Here is a 16,544-nt window from a genome sequence, read left to right on the forward strand (position 1 = left end):
CCGCTGGAGATGTAACATGGATAGAAAACACCAGTCCCGGCATGCACCGCGCTGGGGAACAAACAGAGACAGGAGCTGAAAGGTGAGGAGGAGTGCCGTGGAAACGTCCCGGAGAGCAGAATCAGTGACGGAGAAGTGAACTATTTTTCTACCAACACGCCGAAAATGAATATCCCTTAATGAAGGTGAGGCTCAAACTTTCTCCTATTTGACTTGAAGTACTTTTTCTTTTTTACTGTTACATGTAATTAAAAAAAGTTAATTAATTTATTAATGTTTAAGTACAATTAAGTCTAGTTTTATACAGCTGTTATTAACAACTTGACAGCAAGCAATATGTTCTAAAAAATAGCTGAATAGGACACATAGGATTTTTACTTTAAATATTGTTTATAATATAAAAATTAAAAAAAAAACTATTAATATACGGAAAAATGTAGTACGGTAAAGCATTTGGCCTCTTATGCTGTTTTGTTACAAAACAGGTATTTACCTTTCGCTTCAATGTAGTTACTCTTTAACTGTAGCAGGAAGCACCCATTGAAACGACCTCTGTGACTTCAGCTTGACAAGACCAACCTGTTTTTTGCATAGTGAAAAAATAAAAAGAATGAAACACCTTAATAATAACTGACTCACTTGGACAAGCTCTGAATGAGCTGTCATTTCACACAAACAAGTGCCAGAATGAAGAGCTGAGGCTTTATTCTAATGTTAAACAACTCCCTGTTTAGGGAAAATACAAAAGACAAAAAACTGGTTTTACGTATTGCTTTAATATTCAAATTAAAGATGTCCACAAATCTAAGAAGGGATTTAAAAATCGTAATTTCTTTTCTTATTTTAAATTCCTATTTTTTTATTATTCATAATTTTCAATTTTAGAATCCAATGAGATTGGTCGTTTTCTTTAATATTACTTAATCCATCAGACACATCACCAGTGAGTGGGCATCAGAAATTAAATAAAAAAAAACTCACCAAACTATGTATTTTTAAAGTATGTTGTATTAAAAACACGTGAAAATGCAACAAATGTTTGGACCTGTTTTAATTCATATCAGTACTTGAAGTCACACTCATCTTTTGATCTATTGTAAAAGTGTTCCCAGTGGTCTTTTAGTTACGATGATGGAGTTTCTAGGCAAAATAGTATCTGTAGAGTGGCAGTGGTTCAACTGAAATTCGCCTAAGTTGTGGGTTGGACTGTGAGCGGGTAGTACGCCTGCGCTCATTTCCCATCAAACCCTTGTCTACACTCTCTCCGAGTAATTTACTGCCCCTCACAACCTCAAGCTAACGATTTGAATAAAGAAGTACTCAGAAATCCAATTTTCTTTATATACGTCCTCCATCATGAGAAAAATGACATATAAAAACACAAAAAACACGATTTTTATTGGAGTGGGTCTTTAAATGTATGTGTCAGATCCTCGGGATAACAGGCTCTTTTAAATGTTTTTCAGATAAAAACATGGCAGTGAAACAAGCTATTTCCTTCCGACATGGAAGTCTTATGCGAAGTAAATCTGAAGGAACCCTCATTGATCTGGGTCCAAATCTCAGAATTGGGGACAACTTAAATGGTAACAATTTAGATTTCTTAAACAAAATGTATGGAAAACCTGTTAATAATCCTAACAAATCTAAGTTCACTTTTTTTTTTTTTTTTTAAGGAGTAAATGTATTAGGAAGAGCACAAAACCATCATTGGCCATTGTTGCAGCCAGAACAGAGTTCTTCAATAAAAAACCCTTTTTGGAGTAAACTATCCACTTCAAATCCTTTCCTCGAGGACATTGTGGACAGCTGCACAGACAAAGATAATTTCAAAGCATCAGGTCTAAAAGAAGATAAGATACAAACAGAGCCAAGTCATGGCGATGACATTAGCACATCATCAGATGAAGGCAACGTGGGCAACTTTTTACAGAGCAAATTCAAAGTCAGCAACCAATCTGGGAGATGGAGGAGCGCTTCAGACATTCTGGACGAATTAGGAAGAAAGGTGCCAAAATGTGAGAACAGCTCGAAACCTCCTGGGCTGGTGCTGAGCCCTGATTTTGAGTGGCTAAAAAATGACAGAGAAGCCTATAAGATGGCCTGGCTGAGTCACAGGCAACTAACACGTTCATGTTTAGATTTGAATTTAATGAGTCAGAGCCCTGGATGGGCTCAAACACAGGCCGCTAACTTTCAAGTCATCTCCAAGATTGACCACCTTGGAGGCAGAGTGGAGTTACCCGAGTCCAAAATAGCCATCCATGTCCCAGAGGGACATGTTCCCCCTGGAGAAATACAGGAGATTTCTCTGAAAGCAATGCTGGACCCTCCTCCTGGACTCAACACAAGCTACATGACCACCATGAGTCCCCTTCTTGAGGTCATCTTAAGCAACATCAACACAAAGGAAAGCTTGTCTGTGGAGATGAAGCTGTCAGGGGAGGTGAAGAGTGACTCTGAAAGTCAGCTGATGACCACTGTGTTTGGGTTAGTGTCCAGCAAAAGAGATGGCCCATACATGCAAACCAGCAACTGCAACATTCAGAACAACACCATACAGATAAAGCTGCAGGACTTGAAGACACATTTTTTTGTGATCGCAGTTGCAGAGGCCTCTCTAATTGAGCCACCTGTTACTTCAGTCTGGGATTATCTAGATCGACAAATTACTATTGCAGTCTACGGCCCAAGATACATCCACCCGTCATTCAAGCTTGTAATCGTCATCTGCTGCCATGAGGATGTTCCACCAAAGCTTCCGTTCTCTGACATCTGCCGGGGAAACAAACAGTTGCCTCCTGTTGTGCTGCAGCTTTGGAGAAAGCATTCCTTTAAAGTAGACAAGCTGGTTGACTTTGAAATAGCAGTTGGTATTAAAGGATCAGTGTTTAGAATTAAAGCTGAGGACAAAGTGAAGCAAGTGAGGCAAAGTCAGCTAAAGATCGGAACTGTTGTGCATCTACCAGTGACGGTATCTTGTTCTGGTAACACAGATCTGGCACCTTTCAAACTAGACTTAAATGTGAAGGAATTAAACTTGGCCTCTGGCAACGCATCATTTCAGGTGCATTCCCCTTCTACTGCACCTATCAGATCAGAGAAGCGCTTATCAAAAAAAATAGAAAGGAGAACTGAAATGGCCAAAACCTCACCTATTCCTGAAGAAAGTGACCCAGATGTTCTTGAATTTGAAGACAGATCCATGATCTTGCAGAATTATGGTGTAGCTCTTAAAACAGTCATTCGACAGCCACACGTTGAGTACCTGCTGGAGTATTTCAAGGGCGACACAATGGCTCTCCTTTCCACAGAGGCTGTCAAGTCAGTTGGTAACCTAAAAGTAAAAGAGTGGTACATCGGATTCCTCAGAGGCAGGACCGGCTTGGTTCACTGCAAAAATGTCAAAGTCATAACCAGGGATCAGGTGATAGACTTCACAGGCATTAAACTCTCGACAGAAATTCTGTTAGACAACATGGCAATGCCCTTCAAGAAGCTAACCTACATGTACTCAGCCACCCAGACCCTGGTGACGAAACACATTAAAAACTGGAGAGGTTTTGCTGATTCTTTGGGATACAAAAACCAGCCACTGGATGCGATCACATGGAGGCACGCTGAAACAGAGGCCGATAAAATAGCCTGCGTTCTGGAAAAGCTGAAGGAGGACTGCCACTGTGAGAACTCAAAGTCAAAGTTCCTGCATGAGCTGATGATGGTGAGTGAAAAAAAAGACAAGCCACAGAGAGAGCCTAAGACAATGAACAATAACACGATAGTCTTCATTCCTTTACTATCAGATATTTCTTTTGTGTCTGTGTAACTGATACCTCCTTTGTTTCGGATAACCATCAAGGGGCTACTGAAGATGGACTGTGTGAATGTTGCCGTGCAGCTCATTCAGAACACCGTCATTCTTTCGGCTGCTGTGGAGCTGGGAATCCGATGGCGGGAGCTTGCTGAGAAGATGGCCAAACTGTCCAGTGCTCAAATCGCCAGTTATGAGGCACCGCATCGGGGGAAGAATGGGGAAGTCAATCCACAGGTGAGAAAGAAAACAAAAAAGGCTAATCATATTTGCAAGAACTCGCTGTTTCCTACTCCTACATGGCAATAATAGGTTTGCACACTCCCTTTAATTAGTATGAACCTAACTGTGTATACCGTAAAGTAGGATTACACATGTTGTAAGGCTGGATAACCCCTCACTACACATCTTATACACTTTTCTCAAACTGATGTGACCATTTTCACACTTTTCTCTCTTGTTCAAACTCTCAAAGTTCAAACCTTCGTAGAAAGGCAAGTCCAGTAGTTTAGAATGAACACAAAGATCTGCTGGTGATCAAAGACTTATGTAGATTGGCGCTGAATGCATTCTGCACAGGATACACAGCATACAGGAGATTGATATATTTAATTACCAAGTAATTAAAAAAAAAAAGATGAAACTTTCTGTGTTTCAGGCCATGTGGAAACCTGCATATGACTTCCTGTATACCTGGAGTCTCCGTTATGGAGATAGCTACAAGGACATGATCCAGGATCTTCATCTTCTCCTTGATAAAATGAGAAACCCTGTCACTAGACAGTGGAGACACCTGACCGGCGCACTCATCACTGTAAACTGCCTTGAGATCTTTCAAGGCGCTGCTTTTCCAAAGCAATATGAAGAAACAAAACGTTAAGTTCGCATTAAGTTCCAGCTTAGGCTCTTAACACTTGGTGCTCTTAAAATGGGTGAGCTGGCATGACAAATAAGGAAATGTTGAGGCATCTTTTTATCTATATAAATTAAAAAAAGTAATTTTAGAATATTGCTCCTGAAAGCTACTGTGTTACTCCTAATTACTTCCAGTAAATGAACTCTGTTTTTTAACCCTGAGCTAAAATGCTATAACACATATTGCAGCTGAAAAACAGGTTTGTTCTACGATGCTTGTGTTTAGTAATGTCTATGTTTAGTTATTATGTGATGACCCATGCATGCTGTGTTTATGGCTTCTAGGAGTTTCAAAACACAATGTTACTGACTAAAAGTAGAAAAACAAGCAGTCAGGAAACACACAAATGTGAAGACTGTTACTGAAATCCAAACGACTGCAGTATCATACATTATTTTTGCTTTCTTTTGTCTTTATTTTTGTTTGGTTACATATAAAAATAAAACTATTTTTGCCAAAGTTACCAAAAGACTGGTGAAGGAACAGGTGAAGTTACAGTTCCATATGTCTAAATTTGTTGTTTTCCTAAATGTTAGCACTATTTTTTTGTATTGCAAAGTGTGACTTATGCATGAACCAGTAATGTAATAAAGTAAATGTAGCTGAAACCCTTTTTATTTATTAAATGCTATGTCTTTATTACCCACTAAAATCTCTAACTCTTTTAAAAGAAATTTAAGCAATAATAAAAGCAACTGGCATTGACAAAAAACTAACCTACCAGACAGCACTCTTAGACCAGCTTTAATTTAAAAAAAATACAGCTTTTGCTAAATGTCTGATAAAAATTTAATCTAAAGCTGCAAAAAATAAAACAAGAAAAATAAACCAAATAAATTAAATGTATATTTATTTTTTAAAAATCGTTTTTAATTAAATAAATTCATAAATTGATTTTTTAAGGCATTTCAGACAAAAACAGACTTTGTTAGTTTTAAGTGTAATAGTACAGTATTGTCACTATAGGGAAAGTTCCACTTATGTTCACTTCAAACCAATAGGCATGGGAAAATAGTTTTCACCAAACAGAACAGATTTTAGAACAGAAATGTGACAATTTTGCTGGCAAAAATGTGTTTGCTGGCAGTCCATGTTTTTTTTCATATACCGTAAACAAAACAAAACTGTCTAGGATAATAAGACCCATCCATCCAGTCATCCATCCATCCATCTTCAGAACCCGCTGAATGTCTTTCAAGGTTATGGGGTTGCTAGAGCCAAGGCAGCTCCTGCTTGGCCAAGGTGTGGAACATCCTGAACAGGTTGCCAGTCTGATGCAGGGCCACACACACACACACTTAGATGTATACTTACAATTTAGAAGCACTTATATGAAGCACATTTCTGAACTGTGGAGGTAGCCAGAAAAAAAATCACGCATGTACAAGGAGAACATACAAACTCCATACAGAGGGGACCTGTCTATGTTCCTCTGGAGATTTTTAACCAGCACATTAACAAATGAATGAACACAAGTACCCTGTTGGACTTGTGTTGTTTATATAATTTTGTCTTGTCTTATTTTATATAATTTTATTGCTTTATATAATTTTGTCTTATTTTGTTATTCTACACTTGCTTTCACTTGTCCAAAAAAAAGGTTACTACTACAGATAGACCAAAACATGATTTATTGTTAGTCTATACTTTTTATAGTGAATATGAAGCTAAATAAATTAATTCTGCACAAATCACACCATCTTAACAAAGGACTTGGTGTGTGTCAGCATTTCTCATTGATTTTCTTCAGCTGCTTGCTCCTCCCTGCACTGTTTGCTTAAGCAGCTTTCAGCTTTTGTTAACTATTTTTGTTTTAAACAGAGAGCTCGTGATGATTTTACACAAATGCACTAGTGAAAGAAGTGAGGCTTCAAGAGAAATTAAGCTGTTTAGGACAAACACTCATTTTAGCCTCCAAAAAGAATGAAGAATTACACGATTAACAAGAAATTGTACAAATGTTGTAACTCTCTGCTCTCTTATGTGTCAAACTCTCAAAAATGTGCCTACAAACTCAATTATTTTCAAAGTTTCAAATATTACATTGGCATATACCACTTTTAAATTGAATAGTCAAAACAGTGGACGAATACCATTTTTTAAAAATCAGTTATTTCTTTCTTTATAAATATTTGTTTTGTTTCAGTGATTCACATTTACAGTTTTTGTCTGCTATATTAGCTAACTGATGTATATTTAGTCAAAAACGAAGTGACATTTAAAGCTGCTTTACAAATATAGTTATTATAAAGAAGTACTTGGACACCACCCTCTGGCTTGCTAAACAATCCTTGGCAAATATGTTTGTGGAGGATTGAAGATGGATCCTGGGCTCTTACTGAAAATCTAGGCAGCCAGTCTTTGAGAACAGTATCTGCCAGAAATGGAACCAGAATCTTTTGTCCCAAAATTGAACAACACACAGGAGGGTTATAAATGAGGGGCTGTACACAGAAAAGCCTAAAAGTTCCAGATAGAAGGAACATTGCGGTTCTTCTTGGTGAACAACCTGAATTGGAACATCTCACTGATCTTTCGTAATCAGTGGCTCAGTTAAAGCCTCCCCATTTGTGCTGAAAGAGCAGAGTCCTGGACTCCTGCTGTTGTTTGCAAAGGTCTTCTGTGTGCTCACCCCAGCCTTCATTAGGAACCAGAACAATGCTCCACTGTTTCAGTGATAACAGCGGAAGGTCAGCTCTTGTGTATACTGCCTTACTCTCTAGTGCTTCTAAAGTTACTTTCGAAAGTTGCTTTATTTATATAGTCATTATCTGATTTTGATGTTTGAACTTTAGGTTTTAAGTATCCTGTATTAAAAGGATACTTAATGTTTTTATCTTTTCTGTCTAAAGGTATGGTTTTTGATTTTTAAATATGTAATATTTATCTGTTTCTAGAAGATAAGAACCTATTGCAAATTGAAAATGCTTTAAAAAAGAATCCAAAAATTTTTTTTAACATAAAAGTGTTTTTTTTTTTTTTGTTGAGGAAAAAGTACAAAAACCTAGAAGTTAGAACTTGTAAATTTTGTCATTATATTAAAATGGCTTCAGGCTTTGCAATGAAAAGGTTTTGTGGGAGAAATTTGTTCCGAGGCTGCAGTGTTCATTTTTCTGATGCAGTGATGCATGACTGCTGTGATAAATGAGATGTGAAAATGTTGTTATGGGAGCCTTTTATGTCAGCAGCAAGGGGATGCTGTTGGAAACATTTAATGGAATACGAATATTCCCAGCTTAATGCATTCCTTCTACTAACTGTTCATTTATTTTCCAAATGTGTTTGAGAAAACTTGAAAGTCAGAAAATCTAATGTGGTAATTCAGACAGATTTTAGAGCTGCACTGACCGTTTTACCAATAATAGCCCACATCACCTCAGAGAGTTGACATCTGTTGGGACCCACCTGGATCGTAGTGCTGCCTTTTATGATTATATTTTGCTATAAAGGCCGAAACATTTTGGTGTTAAAGCTGAATCCCAATTTCAACTTTTAAAAATCTGATGGTTAAGAGTTTGCTTGTGTATTTGACGAGTCTCTCCCAAAAATCAGAATCATGGTATACCACAAGGCCCTGTTCTTAGACCCATACTTTTTAGTTTGAATACATTTCTAGTTAATAATGGAAATTCTTTTGGAATGAGTAGTACTGTAGTGAACATTTTAATAAGGCCATGTTTTCTTCCATAAGTGTTGCTTATAAAAACTAGATAAATCAATTATATATATATATATATATATATATATATATATATATATATATATATATATATATATATATATATATATATATATATATATATATGTATATATATATATATATATATATATGGTAGGCATTTAGTTTTTTCCAACCCCCTGGGATTGTCCTGTACAATAAAAAAAACATGGTTTGAGCTTCAATAATATCAAAAAAGCTGAATAAAATTAAAAAATGAATACAAATTATAAAATTAATAGAAGACTTTTAGACAAGATGTCATTATGGTGATTATGATGTAAACTTTGACTTTTTTTAGTACTTCAATCAACGGGATACTGATATATTCTAAAGTCAGCCTCCAGTAGTCATTTAGGAAACTGCAATATTTTTGGTTCTTCAGGTTTTGCTTCAAGTTAGGAATTCAGATGTGCTTGGGGGCTTGGTGGAAAGCATATGCGACAAATACAGTAGCTTGCTTTTATTTTTCCTAAAGCAGGTGCTGCTGTGTTTTATTAATTTATTTTTTTCTTAACCTCTTTATCTCCACTGTTATATTGGATTATTAGAATCCTGACCTCCCTGAGTCTCAAACTGCTGAGAGTTTAGAGGAAGGACTGTTTATCACCTCGTGCATTCACTTTTCAGCTGTATAACTTTGTTTGTAATTTTGCTATCAAATTTTGGTTGTCTGATGAAATGGATTGTTGGTTAAATGTTTTACTTATATACTGGGAGGACTTAATATTTTTTTAAACTTTATTTATTCATTTATTTTTGCTAAATATATTCTTAAATTAAATGTGCAACATCTTTCTCAATTTGTTACAGTCATGCAGAAAAGTATCTATGAAGTAGGGGGTACCACTAAAAATGTTTTCAAATTCTTAATTCAGCTTTGAAAACTGTCACATGGTCAGAAGAATGTTTTGGTGTCACTGGAAAAAGCTGTTTTCTTCCCTTCATTGATACGACAGAAGACCAATGCAATACGTGGCAGCCCCTCCACATGGATACACGATGTCTGAATTATGAAGTTTCATACGCTCTATTTATTCTTTTTTTTTTTTCTTTCTAACTTGTCCTGTCCAACGGCTGGGCAGACAGATGAGAGCTGAAGGCCTCTTGCGTTGGACATATTTTATTTTAACAACAGGGGTTATGAATCTTCTGACAAACCAGAGGTATGTCTGAATAAACCCCTTGTGTAATCGAGGCTAAACTTTATTCCTTTGAATCATATTTGAGAATCTTTGGTGTTGGACCGGACAGAAAATGAAAGGAGGGAAGAAGAGAGAGGGACGTCAGAGAGGGGGGGGTAGGAGGGTGATCATAGGAGGGGGGGGGGGGGGGGGGGATAAGACCATAAAGCGGCATAAAGCAACAAGTTTATCATGTTTATCATTACGGTGAGGTTCAGAAGTAATACAAATCTCAGAGGCCTGTCCACACACACACTCAAATGTTATAAACACCCCTGTTAGCTGCAAAAATGTCCAAATGTCAACATGTACACAAAACAGATAATGTTCACACACGCATACTTATACCTTCAAACCAACTAGTGTGAAATTATATTTCATTCAACACGCAAACTATTAGTGCAAAGGTGAGCTAACACCTGTGCTCAGGTGAGTGTTTATGTTCTTCTAAAATGGATGGTGGAATGTGAAAAGAAGGAGGGGGAGTGACCAGCCATCCCCACACCCAGACCCCCGCCACAGCAGCAGTGGCAGCCAGAACCCTCCAACGCCACACGGCAGCAGGCAGAGAACAAATGCCCCCTAGGCGATCACATCCGCCACCCAGACAAGGGCCAGCAGGACCGCCGCGAGGCCCCCAGAGCCAGAGAGCAGGGAAGCATGGGGGGAAAACGCTCTATTTATTCTTGCATTGACTGATAGTCCACTTGTAGTTTCAGGGCCTTTTTTTTTATTTGACCAGTCATAGTACACAAGCATTAAGAGTTTATTGTTGTTCATCAACAGATGGCGCCATTGTACTCTTAAAAGAAATGCACTGATTTGATGTGTCATCTTTAGGTGTTTTTAGAGATACAAAAACAGAAATCAAAAGTGTTCTGGAAGATAAAGAGCGTTTCATGGCAAAATAACTTAGTGATGGGGAAAGGAAGCTTGTGTGTGGGCCAAATTGAAACTTTTTTTATTTCTCAGTTTATTTAAACACAGGTCAGTTTCCACCTTTTCTTGGTCACAAAAAAATCGACAATAATCTCATATTCAAACTAATTAAAAAAATATTAAATTAATTTCTGCAACCAAAATAATCTTGAATCATAGGTAAAACATAAAAACAAGCTCTACACCTGCAGGTGATTTCTCATCGGCTAATAGGTCAGGAGGGATTGGGCGCAGGTGCAGTGCATGTCTGCTGTGCCTGTTCTGCAACTTCAACTTCTATGACACTCTTTCAGAAATGTAACTTATCTGAATACTACACATGCAATCTTTTCATAGGACTTCCTGTCTGCCAAATCCTTTTCAACGCAGTAAGGCCAAATGGACTTAAAGCGACATACTTCTACTTGTATGACAAAGACGAGTCCTACCAGTGTTGATAATGCTAAGGGGAGGTCCAGCATCAGCATGTCTCTGCCTTGATGGGTTCCAAGAAGTTGTTTGTAACAGGGGATACATATCTGAAACTTAAGTTTCATTTTGTCATCTTTGTGTTTCTTCTAGAAAAGTGGGGGTCATTTTCCTTGGACATCAGTGAAAATAATCTCCAGTAGCCCTATATTTTGCCTTTGGCATTCTGCCACCTTCTTTTGTATTGAACCATGTAGGTCTCTTTGGAATTTTTGCACATTCTAAAAGGTTTTATTGTCTGATATCAGCCACACCTTTTTTCTCTGAGTTACTAAATGAGGAGCTGAGAAAATTAAATTTGCTTCAGCTAGGATGTCTCATTAAAAACAAGAAGGATTTAGGCAATTCTTAACATGTATAGTAGGTTTTAATTGTATCTTCTGTCTCATAGCATTTCACTATACAGAAAGTGAATTTGATGTTTATTTTTTTATTGTTGTTGTTGTTGTTCTTAGCACATATTCATGTTGCACTTCTTATAAAGTATGATCTATAAGTTTGCATTCTCAATCAAAAGAATTTGTCTCTGATTCATGAAGTCCACAGTCACAAGAGCCATCCACAAATCATTGTTATGAACAGAAGCATTCCTCTGTCCTCCAGGGTATATAAGACTTCATTTGGTTTGCCTTCATGATATATGCTGAGGGCAAGAAGTCATTTAGCTTTCAATTTATCAGCTGAGTGATTTATGCACGTTGCAACGGTACTACTAGAATCTGTTGGCTTCTGAGCTCCTCAACCGCTTCCAACCAACCACCCACCACTTTTTGGCACTTTGCAATTTGGTAATAGATTATGTGAAGGAAGAAAAAAGCCCAGATGTATAAAAAGAACAGGTTTATGGTTTCAGTGGCTTCACTTCATTTATCACTAATGGTAAAGTTTCTTTTAGAAGTTTTAAAGGTTGAAACCAGGCACTAGTTAGACTTCAATATTAACCTATAAAACCTGATCTGATCATAGAAGGAATAAACTCATAGTACTTGGCATGAATGTGAGTTTAAAAGGTATGCAAAGTATAATACATCACCTGTGTGTTACTTTTTAGAATGACGTTTTGAGGACACGCCTAAGATCAGCAAACAATACAACAAAAGAAGTGATTCTTTTACCAATGTTTTGCTACCAATTTTAGCAGTTTTTCAATGTGTTGGAATTTGTTTTCTGTTGCTTTAAAATTGGTGACTTTTATTGGACTAACAGTTAACTAACTAACAGTTTGAAAATCGTTCATTTTTGAAACAACCACAGGAAGGAGGAAGCTTTTTATGGTATGACTCATGGGGGCATGAAGTATTTGGTAATGTTTAGCTGTCTTATGAGTAATCACCATCTACATTCACAAACACCTCACTTTACTCTCACTCTCACTTTTTCCATGAACTGGTCTTTCAGAGGGGAGTGTCCTCATGGTGGGACAATAAAGATTGAAGTCGATCTAAAGCCTGAACAATTACAGAAAAAAACGAACATTTGTCCCTAAAATCACAAGAAATCCCAGGATTTACAGAGATTACCCAGCCGTCAAAGCAGCTATGAATTTCCCTAATTGTCTTTTAATACAGCTTTGTCTGGTTAAAATTGCAGATCAAATCGAAAAAAAAGACTGAGAAGCTCTGAGAATTCCATGTTGCACCACTGAAGTATATTATTTTCAAAGCAAGCACTCAGCTACATCGGTTTTAAGTGCATGAGAACTAATGACACATAAATTAGGCATAACCTTTATCATCTTCATTAATTATAATGACGATACTATGTCATTGTACATACAGACGTATACAGAGGTGGAAAAGAAACCCAACTAATTCGATTTTTTTTTTTATTACCATTCAATCTTTGACCTAGACTCACTCCAATGAAAATCGTGTTTTTGGTGTTTTTCTCAAGATGGAGGACGTGTTTAAATAAAATAAAGCTCAAACTTGAATTTCTATGTATTTCTTTATTTAAATAACTGTGACTGAAGAGCAACTGAATTTGTAGCTTTGATATAAGTGCCACATTCAACGGGCCACAAGCTCCCAGCTCTGTTCCATTCTGACAGACAAATAGATCCATGTACATCTTTGTTTCCTTGTCTGAGCTGCCATCTGGCTCAAAAGTGTATGGCTGGATAGCTCTAAATTTGCTCACCATTTTTGTTGCACCTTAATGTTAGATTGAGGTTGTGCTGGGCTGTAAGCTAGTGAGAGAGAGCGTAAACAAAAGGATGATGGGAAGTCAGGGATGACTTACTCCCCACCAACTGTCCCAGCTACAACTCTTGAATTTCTTATGAACTCCTTACGCTCTGCAGAATTTATGTCCTAAAAAAACGACTTTAGTTTTTTTATTTTGCCTAAAAATTGCCTTATTATAATTAAATGATCACTGTAAAGGCTTTTCAACTGACAAAAGAATGATGGGAGTGGGACTTTACAGCTCTGCTTTTTGCGTTTTGCTGTTTTTTTGTCTTCAAAAATTGTGTTTATGGATTTAATTTGCTTTAAAACTGCAAAACTCCATTAAAAATCTCTCTCAATTCTAAACCTATAATATATTTTCAAAATTAGTCTCAAGGTGCAATAAATGGTTCTGTCTTTATATGAATTGACAAGAGAAAACATCCTACCAAACCTTATTTGTAGATCAGACAGGGAAATTGGTGTAGTGCTGACAAAAATAGACCAAAAAAAGTAATCTGTAGTTATAACTACATTTACCACTGCTCACTTCTGCAGCTCAGATGCATTCCTGTTGCACAATATTTCTGCAAGAATTTCCAGCAGATGGTGAGATCATCTTCAAGCTTCAGGTTTTTAATGCTTTTTTTACACTCCTAATAATTGCATGGAAGACAAAAGAACAGTCTGTCCTGTCAGTGTTGTGGATCATTTCTACGTTTTCTCTCAATGATCTTCTCAAACTGAGAAATTTATGTTAGGAAAAGAGCTTGGTGACCCCCACAGCTTTTACAAACAAATGCCAGAATGACCAATGTCTTTAGATTAAAATATTCCCTATGTAGAGATAAGGTGATAAATCCCTCAATTATGGGTTTCCCTGGTTTCTTTTCATCAACTAAGTGGAAGAGCGAGTGGAGCTGAGGGGTCCCCATTCCAAAAACAACATATCTGTGGAGGTAGGCCTGTTGTATCCTGACAGATTGATTTTAACTGGGAGAGAGGAGGGGAAGGTCGCCTCCAACTGACACACTAGGAGGAGCAAAGGTGAGATGGGAACACAGCTGTGGTTGAGTGGAGAGGTGGTGCTATTACTGCATTCACATAAATTAGCAAAAGCTTCAAGAAAAGGTTTGCTCCAGTGCCTCGAAATGTATGAAAGTATTCATGTTCACAGCTACCATGACAAAGAGTGGGAGAATATGTGTTTCTTTATTGATCAGGATTGCCGCTTTCTTCTGTTATTTTTGGCTGTGGAAGTGGGACCTTCCTCAAGTCTCATCTTCCGTGATCGCTCCCCAGGTACTCCACCTCGCCCCCATACTTCTGCCCATCATTCTCTTGGATGCTATCCATTCTCATGTGCAGCCGGAGCACTCTGTTTGACCTCCTCTCTCCTCACAGGGTCCTCATTACCAGGGACTGCGGTGAGACTCTTCACAGCATATGAGTTTAGAACCGAACCACTGTGGAATACTCATCGCTTATATAACTCTGCTGTATGTGACATGGCATGTGTTGTATCAGGGTTATTTCTCTGGGCTTTTAGCCACGCTTGAAGATAAGGACATTGTTGCTGTCTTTCCAACCCTTATTTTCTGTAATTATTTCATATTAAGACCACAATGGCGGATTCATCTGCCAAAGAAGGTGTTTGCCAAGCCAGTTTTGTTCAATCTCATCATGTTATTGGAAACTTCTTTGAAATTCCTTTGTTTCTTTTCAATAGTTGTGATTGTTACCCAGTATTCACTTTCACCACACCTCTGGATGTGGGTGGACTCTTTTGAATTCCACAGAGGCCTACATTTTCTGTCAGATCAGAACATTTCAGAACATTAGCTACTACTTGTGCTGCAGTTGTTTGAATACTATTAAGAAAAACAGTAGGATTTATTTTTATTTTATGTTGGGAACATTTCTAAAAAAAACAATTGGAGGTAGAGCCTTCAGCCACCAAGCCCCTGCCATATAGAATAAGCTCCCAGTTAATTTAAGAGAGATCTACACAGGTTCTACATTCAAAGTTAGTAAGTAAGCTAGTAATCAAAGAATATTTAACATATTTCTTCCCTACCAAACCTACTGCAATGAAGTTTGAGGGAATAATTGTAATTTTCATTACATCCATTGTACATATTTCTCAGTGGATCTAAACAGAGAGAATATGGTTTCATAAACCGGGCCAGGGTGGTATATGAAACCATATTCCCCCTGCTTAGATTAATACTACATTGTTTCAATATTAACATGCTAAAAATAGATTTTCTATTATTGTCATTACCCGCTATATGTGCCATAGTGCATGCTACTTACTGTTAACATGTTTGAATAAAATTTCAATGACAATAACAATTATTTGGTAGTAGGCTTAAAGTTAGAAGCTCGGGAAAGTAGGGTGCACTGGGGTTCTGCCCTCTATTCTCATCTACGTCTCCTCTCCTCTATTCCTGATCATTTATTTATCATTTAGTTCCCCATGCCTCTGTTTGGTGCAGTGCGATTCATTTGTTGCACTCCCGGAAGGGAGTGGGAAAGATTATAGATTCAAGTCAGATTGTTTGTGCTCCTGTCCATGGCCGTGGACCTTGCCTCTGGCTCGTCTTGTGCCCCCAGCTGTCCCCCAGTTCCATCTGGATGAAGTATATCTGCTACAATATTCAAACATGTAGTTGTAGCGTTAGATAAGCTAATTCTTCTTCAACAGTCCTGGTAAATTGCCTGCATGTCCGTTCTGGGAGAAGATTCGTCCTCCTGGACATCCCTGACGTTTCTTCTTTTTAATCCCCTGGAAGCTGTTTTTTTAGGAGTTTTTCCTTACCAAGAAGGAGGGTCTAAGGGCAGGGATGCCCAGTGTAGCTTATTCTGTTTAGTTTAGCCATCCTTCATTTTTATAAATAATTTTATGTTTTGTACAGTTAGTGAAGCCCATTAAGACAACGGTGTTGCAATATTGGGCTATAGAACTGAAGTGAATTGAACAAATTTATAGCATTGCTACAGTTCAATAGCATGATTGCACAAAAATAAAGGAGGCTGGCAACAGAACCCACACCAACTGGATTTGTGGACTTTTAAATATTCAACATTTTATTGGGAGTTTTACTTCAGCAGAAAATGACCCCAGCTAAAAGCTGTCTGGAGATTTGTGGATTATCAAACGAAATGAGAGGATAACCAAAATATGTTGTGCTGTTGTGTTTTATGAGGGTAATTTTTCACTGTTATGAGCACCACAAAGAGAATTCCAGTGAATTAGGGTGTCGACTGAGTTCACAGAAACAAATACCTTAGACTTAAGCATGAAACCAAAGCAGTCCATCCATAGTATCAGCAGTAA

At 37.5% G+C, this 16,544-nt stretch overlaps 1 protein-coding gene across 1 annotated transcript; it reads left to right on the forward strand.

Annotated features, from left to right (window-relative positions):
- Nucleotides 1-5,335, forward strand: macc1 (MET transcriptional regulator MACC1). Its single transcript, XM_004077815.5, has 5 exons — nt 1-185; nt 1,467-1,586; nt 1,677-3,721; nt 3,860-4,048; nt 4,470-5,335. Exons 2-5 carry the CDS (start codon nt 1,475-1,477, stop codon nt 4,689-4,691), a joined length of 2,568 nt encoding a protein of 855 aa, XP_004077863.1. The 5' UTR covers nt 1-185; nt 1,467-1,474; the 3' UTR covers nt 4,692-5,335.
- Nucleotides 5,336-16,544: the final 11,209 nt, after the last annotated feature.

This window comes from Oryzias latipes, chromosome 16 (assembly GCF_053564925.1).
Source record: "Oryzias latipes strain Hd-rR chromosome 16, Olatipes_Hd-rR_3.1".
Taxonomy (NCBI): domain Eukaryota; kingdom Metazoa; phylum Chordata; class Actinopteri; order Beloniformes; family Adrianichthyidae; genus Oryzias; species Oryzias latipes.

Excerpts from the sequence above, each read along its gene's own strand:
- macc1 (XM_004077815.5), top strand. The coding sequence starts at position 1,475 with ATGGCAGTGAAACAAGCTATTTCCTTCCGACATGGAAGTCTTATGCGA. Across the intron at positions 1,587-1,676 it reads AATTGGGGACAACTTAAATG|GAGTAAATGTATTAGGAAGA; the intron begins GTAACAATTTAG and ends TTTTTTTTTAAG. Across the intron at positions 4,049-4,469 it reads ATGGGGAAGTCAATCCACAG|GCCATGTGGAAACCTGCATA; the intron begins GTGAGAAAGAAA and ends TCTGTGTTTCAG.